Raw genomic sequence first — 12,758 nt, forward strand, 5'->3', positions numbered from 1 at the left:
AGAACCCAGTTTTTTAAAACAAAATGATAAAGTTCAATCTGCTGTTATAGTCAACATGTAGTACAAAAATATATTTCTAACAAATTCAATACTTCTAAAAAGAATATTCCTGAATAGAAGATTAAAATTAATCAACTTTCTCAGGTAAGCCAGTTATCACAAATGCAGATGGTGAAGTTGACAGAGAGTTCACTGTGACTTGGTCAGAAGCACACAACCAACCTGAAAGTCTCAGCCTCGAATATCGTATAGAATGGTGGAAAAAAAACAGTAAGGGATCCACAGCAGAACCATGTAAACAAAGAATCTATGATGATACTCACTTTAAGATTACTGGCTTAGAGTATAACTCAGTGTATGAAGTAAAACTCTTTACTGTCAGGACATGGGGAGGCATTGAGTCAGATATCAGAACATTTAAAACAAAGACTGGTAGGTACCTTTTATTAACATGTTATGCATCTGAAATACATTACAAAAGGTAGTGTTTGAGGTATAGTGCATGTACATGTGAGTGCATATACATTTAGAAATTTGTTAGAAGAAATATAATTTTAATATTGATAATATTTATAGAGGCTGATAGTTTCTAAAGAAACTGTTTGGGGCTGCGTCGGTGGGGGTAACGAAATAATTTGAATATATCAACAAAGTTGAAATGGTAAATTGGCCACCGTTATGATTATAAAAGCTGACGTTTCAAGCGTTAGCCCTTTCGAGCGTTAGCCTAATTCGCTCCGACGAAGGGCTAACGCTCGAAACATCAGCTTTTATAACCATAACGGTGGCCAATTTACCATTTCAACTTTGTTGATATATTCAAAATATTTTTATAGGTTTACCTGGCAAACCAACCATCACAAATAATGAAAGTGAAGTTGACAAGGAGTTCACTCTGAACTGGTCACCACCAGAGGCAAACAGTAGTGATTTTCAGCCGGCGACTTACCGTCTGGAATGGACAAAAAAAAAACTTCTAGCAGAATTCTCAGAAATGCCACAAAATGCAAAAACTGATGAAACTCACTTCAAGATTGCTGATCTTGAGTATAACTCAGAGTATGAAGTGAAACTGTTTGCAGTCAACCAACAAGGAGACAGTGAGCCAGATGTCAGAACATTTAAGACAAATACTGGTATTTACCTTCATTTAATGTGCTTTACATCAGATCATAGATGTTTTGAGTTGTGATGATGGGTTTTGTGGACGACGTGGATAAAGTACTTTCACAACCTTTCAATATCCACATTGCCCGCAAACCCATCACCACACTATGTCAGTTACTTAAACCAACATTAAAGACAAGGACGAACTGAGAAACATACAGGGAGCAATTTATAAGATCAATTGCTCTTACTGCCAAGCCTCCTGCATTGGAGAGACTGGCAGAAATCTTGCAACAGGATTGACTGAACACAGACAGGTGACAAGGATGGGTGATGTCAACAATCACATTGCTAAACATCATTGACTTACAAACCACAATAATGACTGAGACTCTGTGCAATGCCTAACCTACAGCACTAACTACTTTCAACGACTAACCCTGGAAAGCTGGTTTACTAACTTAGAACAGACTCCCCTCAACAGGTGTCAACTACTAGCAGCTCCATACAAACGACTCATCCACAACATTAACATTACAAACAAACCAAACAGAAATACCTAACTTTTCCAACAGATTGAAACAGACCAATCATGACCAACCTACACCACTTGAGTCTTACAGCCAGTAACATTAACCACCACCCAGTTAGCTCAGTGGATAGTGCGCTGGACTGTTGTGCGAGAGGTCGAGGGTTTGAGCCCTGGCCGGACCAACACTCAAGGTCTTAAAATAATTGAGAAGAATTTGCTACCTATGTATAACATCAAGAAATGGTTAGATATTCTAGTCTTCTCGGATGGGGACGAATAAATGGAGGTCCTGTCTCCTGCAGGGTTGGAGTTAGGAGACATTAATTTCCCATGCACAAGATTACTGTGTGATGGATGTCCTCCCCTGGGTTGGGATGGGTGGCTTTACTGGGCCCGCAGTAATTGGCGCAAGCTGTTGCAGTGTCCCTGCCGGTTGGCGAAGGTAATAAACTAAACATCAGGGCAAACTGACCAATCATTTTATTTGAACTGGACTAAGAACATTCTACTGACAACAACTATTCACTTGACTCTAATGATGACATCCGCACAGGTTGTCGAAACGTCAGTCACCACCACCGACAACAGTCCTTGTCAGGACTACACTCACCCGGACAATCACACTACACTTTCACCTCTTGCTTATACTACTCAAGCTAATTTCAGGTTTGCCCTTCTCAGTAATAAAAACGTTTTCTTGAAACTGATTACTTTTAAATTAAGTGGTACTGGACATGTGTTTAAGATGTAGGAATTATCATTTTGGTACTGTAGGTTTACCTGAAAAACCAGTCTTCACAAATAAAGAAGGCGAATTTGACAAGGAGTTCATTCTGACCTGGGCACAACCAGAGGCTGACAGCAGTGATTTAAGCCCTACTTACCGTCTAGAATGGAGAGAGAAATTTCCAACAGGATTCTTAGAAAAGCGAGAGCATGGAAGCATTGTTGAAACATACTTCAAGATTACTGGTCTAAAATATGAATCAGAATATGAAGTGAAACTCTTTGCAGTCAACAAACAGGGAGAGAGTGAGCCAGATGTCAGAATGTTCAAAACAAAGACTGGTATGCAACTTCAGTTAACATGTTATGCATCAGATGAGAATGATATATTTCTTCACTTTATATTATTAAGGTTCCTTGGCTAAAAAGATAGCCACAGGCTACATGTACCGTAGAAACAAATGTGAAAATGACCTGAATTTTATGGAATAATTCAGTTTCAAAATAGACCAACATGAAACCTGACTAATTATCAGAACTACAACTTAACAACCAGACGATGTGAGCATGTTTTTTTACTGTTGTTGTTGTTTTTAGTCGGTTTGTTTGTATGTTTACATCATAAAGACAGCTGCTTTTGCATCACTTACAAAACTGAATAAATTTGCATGTACATGTACATTATACTTGTGTCTTTGATGTGGAAATTAAGTAGTTCGGATATCCCGTTTGGAAGTTAAATGAACTGGAAAAAAAGTTTACCAGAAATCATCAATTTTAATAGGTGCACCGAACAAACCAACCATTACAAATAAAGAAGATGAAGTTGATGTGGAGTTCACTCTGACCTGGTTAGCACCAGTGAACAACAGCAGTGACCTGAGCCCTACTTACGAGCTGGAGTGGAAAAACCTCACAACAGAAATCAGAAAATTTGGTCTCAACGTTGTTACGAATCAGTTCAGCATCACTGACCTTGAGTATGACTCAAATTATGAAGTGAAACTCTTTGCAGTCAACAAACAGGGGAAAAGTGAGCCAGATGTCAAAAGATTTTCAACAAAGTCTGGTATGTGCCTGAATTTACAATTTCTTGGTCAAGTGCATATTTATCTGTACCATACATTGCTGCTGAATGTAACTAATCAATAAACACATCTCCATTTTAAAATGTACTTAACCTTTTAAAATGTACTTGATATTTTGGGTATCTTAGTTCTTGAATAAACCAATCAGATCTCAAATACATTTTCAATGAGGTTTTTGGGAAATAAGTTACTATGTCAACCAATCAGGTTTGGTTTGTAATATGAACGTTACTCTTCAGGAACTTAAAGTTCCTCAACAAACCAATGACATGGAAGAAGATATGCCATTTCTTTGCCAAATTAAGGTTTGCCTGTTTTATTTAAGTCAACACCAAATGAAACAGACAATGATAGCTGGGACTTTCTGCTTAAAGAGCAGTAATGTTTCATACCAAATTGGATGTTATCTTTAGCAAATTATGTTTTTCCGAGGCTGTATTATGTTCATTTAGCCCTCAACGCGTACAAGCTTTTTGTAAAGCTCTGTCACAGTAGTAATTTTCGGTAAAAATTAGTTACATTCATTGGATTTCGCTTTAGAAATAAACTGATTACACTGTGGTTAACACAGCAATAGAAACACGCATAAAATTCTACAGAAATCGTTGACAGAAAATGCTGCTAACGGTTTTGTCGCGCTTTTTCGCGCTTTTTATTAAGCCGAACGCTGAATATTAAGAAAGCGATCAAATGACTATTATCATCTGTAATGACTGTCAAGTCATCTCCAGTGAACGTGCAAATAATCGTGATCGCGTTGTAAAAAAAATTCGTAACATAATTAAGGCTGCGATGCGTAAACGTTCTTTCAAAGCAAGAAGATTTTACAAATTTTTCCGTCAAGAATGTAATACCGTAGCGCTTATTGTAAGACAAGCGAGGACTTGACTTATGGCCGCACTAGAAACTGTATCACCTTACTCAGTCTGCCAATTTTGTGACAGACAACGATTTCGTTACAATTTTGATTTTTGCGCAGGATTTCTGCTAAATTGAAGCAAACCATGTTATTGAAACTCAGCTAATTACTACTGTATTTACGAGGTGAATTAATCATCAAATGTTGGAATAATTCGTGGAACAACTTCCATAAAAAAATGCTATTAGTCTAGTAAACTTGAACTTTTGCTACACAATTTGTAATTAATTATTCTGACACACGTAAAGACAATCCATTGAAAGTTACCGGACTTGAACGTCTTTCGAATCGCGAAATTGCCATTCTCCATTTAGCTTCCTTGCCAAGGGATTCAAAGTTTCTAAATTCTTAGTATATTTAACATTTTTTCAAATCTAGGTTTCGCTTCCATGTCTCAACGAGAAGTTCACTCACTCATTTCGCGCCATAAAGTACTTTTTAGCGGGGAATAGATCGACAACTGCTGTTTGTCTCTGTGCTTTCTAAAATGCGTTACCGACAGATTTAGCCGTGTTTTGTGACAGTTAGAATTCATTCAATATTCAAGAAAGCCACTAAATGAAATTGATTCGATAGAAAAGAACGTGGCTCGTTCACAAGAGTACGATCTTGTGAAAGTTATCGATCGAACGCAATTAACTTCACGGAAAGTCCTATTGTGAGCTCAGTTTTCCAATCTCAAGTCAAAATAACCGGTAGCTGATTGGCTAAACCAGTAAGTAATTTCATGGCTGTGCAAGCTACCAACTACCTCGTAGAATAGTGATCAGCCCGCACCATTAATATTGTTTCAACATATTATTACAGGAGTCTATTAAGCAGCACCTTTTGTTACGCAACACGATACTCGTGGTAAATCGTACTCGCACTGGGTTCTTTCAAGTGATTCTTTAAAGTTCCGTTCTTTTGTCGATCGAATCATTCAGTACTTTTTCCCGGTTTTTTTGTTTGTTTGTTTGTTTGTTTCTGAACCGGCCTCATTTTGATAAGGTTTTCCAAGCGTTGAAGGGGTCATCTTTAGCCTATGCTCGAGGAATGATTCGCAGTTAGTTCATCCTTTAAATTGTCACCTACTTCGAGGCGTCAAAACATTACAACACTCCGTTGTCCTCTTTCGTAATGCTTTTTGTACCTCTATGTAGTCGTTGATACAATGCGGTTTAAGCTCAGCGAAATGTCCACATTTTTAGGATATCTGTACAATTGTCTAAACAATTCTCTTACTCTTAATTTTAGTATTATGTAACTTTGCATCTGAGTTGCCGATCATTCTCACAAAGCTCGAAGCTTACAGCGTTTGAGGTAGTGAATCATTAATCATTAAATCATGTCAAATGACATTCAGTTATCCTCGGTCAAATATGTGGTCCATAAAATAATCCGTATCAGTTGATCGAAATGCTGCTTTTATAATGTTTTGACTTACGTCCAAGGATTCAGTTTCATTCTTTATTTCATCAGTAAGCAATGCTGCTTCCGAGTTGAAGATCGTCTTAAAACAGCTCGAAGCGCACAAAGTTCGGGTAAGAAAATCATTATGTGTATAATAAACTTCGAGTCGTATACTGTAATTGAAGAAGGTGTAGTCTGATCGTCCGGGTGAGTGTAGTCCTGAGAAGGACTGTTGTCGGTGGTAGTGACTGACGTTTCGACAACCTGTGCGGAAGTCATCATCAGAGTCAAGTGAATTACTATAATTGAAATTGATTTAATCTGATTTGTGCCTATTTACAGTACAACCTAACCTAGATGTCGATGTCGACGAATGTGCCTTGTCTCGCGAAAAGCACTGATCAAGTTAATGTACATCAATTAGTTTTAAATGTCAATCGATTAGATCAAAGGTCCACTGTACAAACAAAACATTACATAATGAATCGCTAAAACACGTGTCATTTCACGTGGGTCCGCGTGTAACATGTGCGAAGAATCTGACAATGTGCACATGATCATCACTAATGTCACACTAAACTAAGTCAGTGTCCTCTTTCGAATCTGGTGTCGTGAAAACAACTCGCATTTAATTCATTGAAATTTCGCCTACTTCAAGATTTCGTAACAAACTTATAAAGCGGGATTCTTATTTTAATAATAAGCAATTTCACTTCTCAGCTACAGATCGCTCTCCTTTTGATATCAATTAGGCCGATGTCCAAGTAGAGTGTTGGGCCTCAAAGCAGGTTATACCTTACTGGATGACCTAGATAATACCTCGTGATGTCCTACTTCTTGCCAGACTTCAGGCCTACTCTGGGGCTTTAAGTCGGCGTAACTTTGGGCGACTTTGGGCGATTTAAAGCAACGTAAGGAGACTTTAGCAAAACTGGCTGAAAAAAACATTGCAACTTTAGGCGATTTAAGGCGACTTAAGGCGATTTTATTAGACTAAAGTGATAAAATCAAAGTTAGCAACAGTCTCTTCATAAACCTTAAAAATATTAACAGAATCCCTTGCAATAAACACAATACTCATTTTGGTTACTATTGTATGCTCATCAGTCACCGCAGTCTAAAATATCTAGATTTCAAACCAATTTAGCTAAAAATAATGAGACAGAATTACCACAACAGTTATTGTTAAATTGTACAGTCAAAGCTAGTGAATAAATAACCAGGAAAACAGTATGGGTTATATGTCCAACATCAAACAAACCTATAAAAAAATATACACATAAAGACACACATTTTTAATTTAAGAAAAGAGACATGATTCACATAAAACTATCAATAAATTCTCCACATAATTTATTAAAAATAAGTTGATTATTTAGAGGAGCACTTTTATGAAACCGCCCTATAATTTGAAAACCCGAAAAATCCAGTTATTTTATTATAATATAAATTTTTAGCAATTAATAAAGCCTTTTCAATTATAATTCTAGTTGAAAGTCAATTCTAGGGCGAGAAATTATAACTTGAAAACCGTTCCGCCATTACTTTTCGTAATCACGGCCAACTTATCTTCGGTCAGCGGTCACTCCCATTGTGACGTAGATTACTCAAAACACTTTAATATTTATACGGAAACCTCGTGAAATTTAGTGAAATAGTCTTAGTCTTAGTGTTATAAAAAGCAATATATACGATCAAAATACTGTTTTTGAAAATTAGCCAAGAGCACGGCGCGTCAAATGAGTAATCTACGTCACGGTCCCTCCCATTGTGACGTAGATTACTCAAAACACTTTTATATTTATACGGAAACCTCGTGAAACTTAGAGAAATAGTCGTAGTCTTAGTGTTATAAAAAGCAAATATACGATCAAAATACTGTTTTTGAAAATTAGCCACGAGCACGGCGCGTCAAATGAGTAATCTACGTCACGCTCCAAACTCGCGCTAGTCTTCTTGAGTCTGGCAAGTGATTACGAAAATTAATGGTGGAACGGTTTTCAAGATAGATAGTTTATTTGTCAAAAGCTTGCAGCCACTGAGCTGAATTGTGTATTTACAATAAAGTATAAAATATAACTTATAATAGTAATATGATAGTATTAAAGTCCTAAATAAATAATATTATCCTATAAATATGATGAAAGCTTGAACTGTTAAAATATATACAACGGTATCGATCTCATTTACAAAACTCACCGAGCACTAAAATTCATTAATAAATGATCTTACCAAAAAACTATTTTTGAAACGCTCGGTCCTACATTTGGGAATCGCAAAACGCCTTTTGCACCGGAGATTATAACACGACGGCCCTGATGATTGAAGCATTTTATGTAAGCGATGGGCCGGGTCATTAGCAATCGAGAGGAAGGTCTTTTTACATAAGCTAGCGATGTAGTCATTGATAGACATAATATTTGAAAGCTCTATGGCCTCTCTGTAGGCCAGGCCCGGGCAAATGATTGACAATGCCCGTTTCTCTACTTTCTCTAGATCTTTCTTTGAAAACAATGGTAGGGCGTAGAAAAACGCAGGCGATGCGTAGTCAAGACTGACCTTATTCAAGATGTATAAAAAAGAATTAATTCCTGCCTTGCGACTTTGGCCCTTTTCAATTGTATTAGGAAATACGTACGTTTAGAAGCTTTCTTTATAGTTTGATCAATGTGCTTATTCCATGTAAGGTTGTTGTTTCGAAGGACCTTAGCAAATGGTTCTCAGAATGGTATTGGGGTGTTTTGTCTAACTGAGGCAGGAGAACAACAAATTGGTTGGGTCCCTAAGAAGGACCGAGCAATTTTGGATGCTGTTGGAAAGGCATGCGACTTACCAAACTTTCATGCCCAAATTGACAGTGCAAGTGGTAAAAGTATGGGAGACGAGTTTACCAAGATGACAATATTTATAATATGAGACTAAGTAATTCAGACTAAGTAATCTGAAACGATAGTTAACGCTTGGGTTAAAACACTTTTCTCGGTCATGGCCTTAAAAAAACAAACAAACAAACAAAGAAGAAATGATGAAATAAAAAAAAAAACGCTTAAACCGACGTGATAAGTCTTTGGTTTCTTACCCTTAAACTCCCAAGATCTGATTGTTAATTCTCTCCTCTATCAGCTACACATTTTTCTTGTAAATCGGTTATGAGAATTTGTTGTTCAATCAAGGGAACAAGCTCTACCAGACAAGTTTGAGTATTCTCACTACCTTTTAACTGGAAAATGTATGGATATTATTAGGAGAAGTTACATGTTAATCACTCCTGGAAGTTAGATAGATAGATGGTTCATTTGTTAAAAAAACAAAACAAAACAAAACAAAACAACAAAAAATCGTAATTTCTCGCCCTAGAATTGACTTTCAACTAAAATTATTATTGAAAAGCCATTATTAATCGCTAAAAATTCATATTATAATAAAATAACTGAATTTTTCGGGTTTTCAAATTACAGTGCGGTTTCATAAGAGTGCTCCTTTAATCATTTCACAAAGCTTCACAAATTATAAATATTGTCATCTTGGTAAACTCGTCTCCCACATTTTTACCACTTGCACTGTCAATTTGGGCACCAAAGTTTGGTAAGTCGCATGCCTTTCTAACAGCATCCAAAATTGCTCGGTCCTTCTTAGGGACCCAACCAATTTGTTATTCTCCTGCCTCAGTTAGACAAAACACCCCAACACCATACTGAGAACCATTTGCTACGGTCCTTCATCAAAACTCTTCCTTTCCAGTCTCTCCAACTACTTTTCTGGCCGCAGAAAACTTCGACGTCCCAGTTATAGGGAATCTAATCTGTTGATCGGATCAGCAGGACCTTCCAAGCATTCACTTGTTTCTAACCTCCAGTGTTTCACCTAAAAAAAATTAGACAAGTTTTATTTTTAGCCTGGTGGTAGTATTACAGGTTTAAAAGCATTTATTGTCACCTTACAACTGTCCAAAAACTAACGAGTCATGACGAAATTTTCCAAGCTGATAACTGGCTCTATAGTCTCCGCCACTTTAATTCTCCCAGTAACCTTTGCGCCGCTAACTAGTTTCCATGCTTCGAAGTTAGGAGCGAGACAACATTGGAGGGATTCTCTCGCCAAGTACGCCCATGCTATCCGCTATTACCGAAATATTTCCTTTATTTTACCTCGAATCGTGTCACTGGTAGGATTTTTCTATCCGCAATGCAAGCACGTAACCAGTCAATAGGCACAAGACGGACGTTTTCTGTGGGTGTGGATTGAAAAGAATTTCTAGGTACACTTTACAGCAGGCTCCCGTGCGTGTTGTTCTCGCGTGCACTTTGGTCACGGGACAAAACTTAAGTCACATGATCAAATATGACCGGTAGCCATGTTCACTGTAAAAGGCTTTTCTCGGCTTAGAAGTGGTTCATGTATGTTGAACGTCAAACTGACGAAGATGAAATGTACAAAAAGACTATCAAAGTCTTAAGATATAAAGGTTATTTCACAGTTGGCGAGCGCGTACGATTTTTACTCACAACGAGTGAATAAAAATCGTACAAGCGAACTAACTGTGAAATAACTTATTTATTGTATACATACCGAGATTCATATGCGAACAGAACTCAGAGATAAACATATCTTTATTTTCTTTCAAAGGAAAGCAACGCGCGGTCAAGCTGCCGTTCGGGAGTTGCGCTGAAATGGGTTCCTTGTAAAATATTTCTTTACATCTAAATTATCAAGCGAAAAAGCTGTTAAAGGCAGAACTAGGTAGAATAAATTAAGACATCCTGAAAATATGTCGAAATAGTTCTATGGAAGTTCAAAATTTGAAATAAAGAAGTGAAAACCCGAGACTTAATTTTTTTGTTTTTGTTTCGCCTTTCAAATCAAGAAATTCGTGGAATAGAGCGACATCGTGTTTGGTCTTTTTCTAGGTGTTTTCATTTTCCTGTCCGTCTAAGAACTCTTGTACTGATGAATCTAGGCTCTGAAAACGGTTAGTCTGATTTGAAGCCATCTTTTTAAAGAAAAATGCGCCTGAGGTCTTAGAAATGTGCTATTTGCCAGTCAAGAGGAGCGGCGAGCCAGCGGCACGGTTTTGTTCACTAGTGAAAATAATGATATAGCCAATCAGTGTCGATACGTCGTTTTTCACTAGTGAAAAAAAAATCGTATGACCAATCAGCTGGCTTCTCTAGCACGAAGAGACTATCTTTATCTCGATGCTTTTTGGCGCGTAAATCTCGGTATGTATATAATAAAAATAAATATTTACGTCTTTAGTAGGTTCGTCGAGCTACAAAGTTCAAATGTTTTCTGTTGGTCGAATACCATGGTGGATGTAGCTAGTACAGATCAATGGGTTTATGCTGGAGAAATGGCTCACTTTTGTCACTCTTTTACTCTGGGAAAGCTAAGTGGATAAACTTTAGCTTCAGTTAAGTTTAGTTGGATTTTAATAATGTTATTTTTACTGCTCAAGATATAAGTGAGTGGCAAGAATTGAGCTTTTCTCCAGAATGCCTTTCTATCCTATTATCTTCATCATCTGGTACTGTAGGTTTGATTTGATTCAATAGTATTACATCCTGATGATAATACACAGTGTCAACCCTTTTTATCAACTTTTTCATCATTAAATACAAGACAGAAATTTTGTTAAAACAGAAATGCTGTTTGAGTAAGAAAATGGAAGAGTATACATTGTCATTATTGACTACATGTAGGAATTACCCATTCCTGCACAGGGGCTAGACAGGTGCATGACTAGTTTCACATGGGGTTTCCATGTATATGGAAGCCATTGCCCACCTCGCAATAACAATAATTTAACTCACAGTCCATTGCAGGGTTACCTCCCCCCTTGCCAACCGGTACCCATATTACACCTGGAAAGGGTGAGGCATTTAGAGCTTATAGTATCTTGCCCAAGAACACAATGCAATGCTCCAATACTAGACACCAAAACTGGACTCATTTCGAATCCAGTGCACCAACCATACAGCCACCATGCCTCCTCCTCTGATGCTTATGATTAAAGTGGGGTGAATGGGGTCAATTGGGAAGGGTGGAACCCTTCTAACATTGCATAACCAATAGCGACTTAAGGCAATTTAAGGCGACTTAAGGAGACTTAAGGGGACTTAAGGCAAATTAAGGTCCCAGGGTAGGCCTTTACAGACTCCATTACAGCACGCAAACAAGCGACTCTCACAACTTCAAAACATTCATTTGAATTTATTTACAATTTGACTTTTCTTGACATTTGAAACTGAACAGAGGTAATTCTTCGTAGACTAATCGTCGTTGGAATATGACAATTCCTTCCGTAAGATCAGTGAAGATGAAAATGTCAAAGTTAAAGTTAATTACCTCGAGTTTACTTTCCCAAACTAGTGCTGTTGTTTTTTCAAAAGTGTCCACGGGCTTATTTGTTTCTTTATGCGCTTTCTAATCGACAGGTGTCAGATCGTGACAGAAAATGTTTCAATGTTTGCTTGGAAGCATTTTAGATCACCCTTATCAGTACGCAGATAAAAATGTTTCAATGAAGCCTCTCTTTTTAATTTGCGTTATCTCTGTTTTTACTACTGTACTCGCTCAAAATTTTTTTCCGTTAATGGGGGATGTGAGTTAGAGCCCTAAGTGGGTTGCAGCCCTAAGTTATTCGATTTCTACATTTCTGATCTTATGATCGATTTCTGTGTAGTCAGTCTCTCTGGTGTTAAAAACCAAATTAAAGTTTCTCAAGCTTACGAAACGTCCGGGAGTACGAAACGAAAACGTACTAAACGAGCAACGCTTCATTTTTGTTGTTAGAAACGAACAACGCTTTCCTTTGTTGTTTAAAACAACAACGCTTTTAGAATCCTCATGGTGTTGTGGGAAACAAAGAGCGCGGCCTTATTTCCTCTTTAAAGTCTTTAAGTCTGATCTTTTAAGTATTTTTTACTTTAGGCGACTTGACTTTTTTCCGATCTACATGACTAAAAATTACGGGAGACATGACTCAGGTTCCGGG

General features: G+C 37.4%; 1 protein-coding gene across 5 annotated transcripts in view; it reads left to right on the forward strand.

Annotated features, from left to right (window-relative positions):
• The window catches only part of LOC111323715 (uncharacterized), a 29,872-nt gene that overhangs the window by 9,209 nt on the left and 7,905 nt on the right, over nucleotides 1-12,758 (forward strand). For 4 of the 5 annotated variants that reach the window (XM_088754174.1, XM_088754177.1, XM_088754176.1 and 1 more), the window contains exons 4-7: nucleotides 145-432; nucleotides 837-1,136; nucleotides 2,414-2,707; nucleotides 3,150-3,434. In XM_088754174.1, the coding sequence (XP_088610300.1) occupies nucleotides 145-432; nucleotides 837-1,136; nucleotides 2,414-2,707; nucleotides 3,150-3,434 (1,167 nt within the window). The remainder of the gene's footprint in view (nucleotides 1-144; nucleotides 433-836; nucleotides 1,137-2,413; nucleotides 2,708-3,149; nucleotides 3,435-12,758) is intronic. The other variant, XM_088754175.1, reaches the window with a different exon arrangement.

Source organism: Stylophora pistillata, chromosome 3 (genome assembly GCF_964205215.1).
Source record: "Stylophora pistillata chromosome 3, jaStyPist1.2, whole genome shotgun sequence".
In the NCBI taxonomy this organism is placed as follows: domain Eukaryota; kingdom Metazoa; phylum Cnidaria; class Anthozoa; order Scleractinia; family Pocilloporidae; genus Stylophora; species Stylophora pistillata.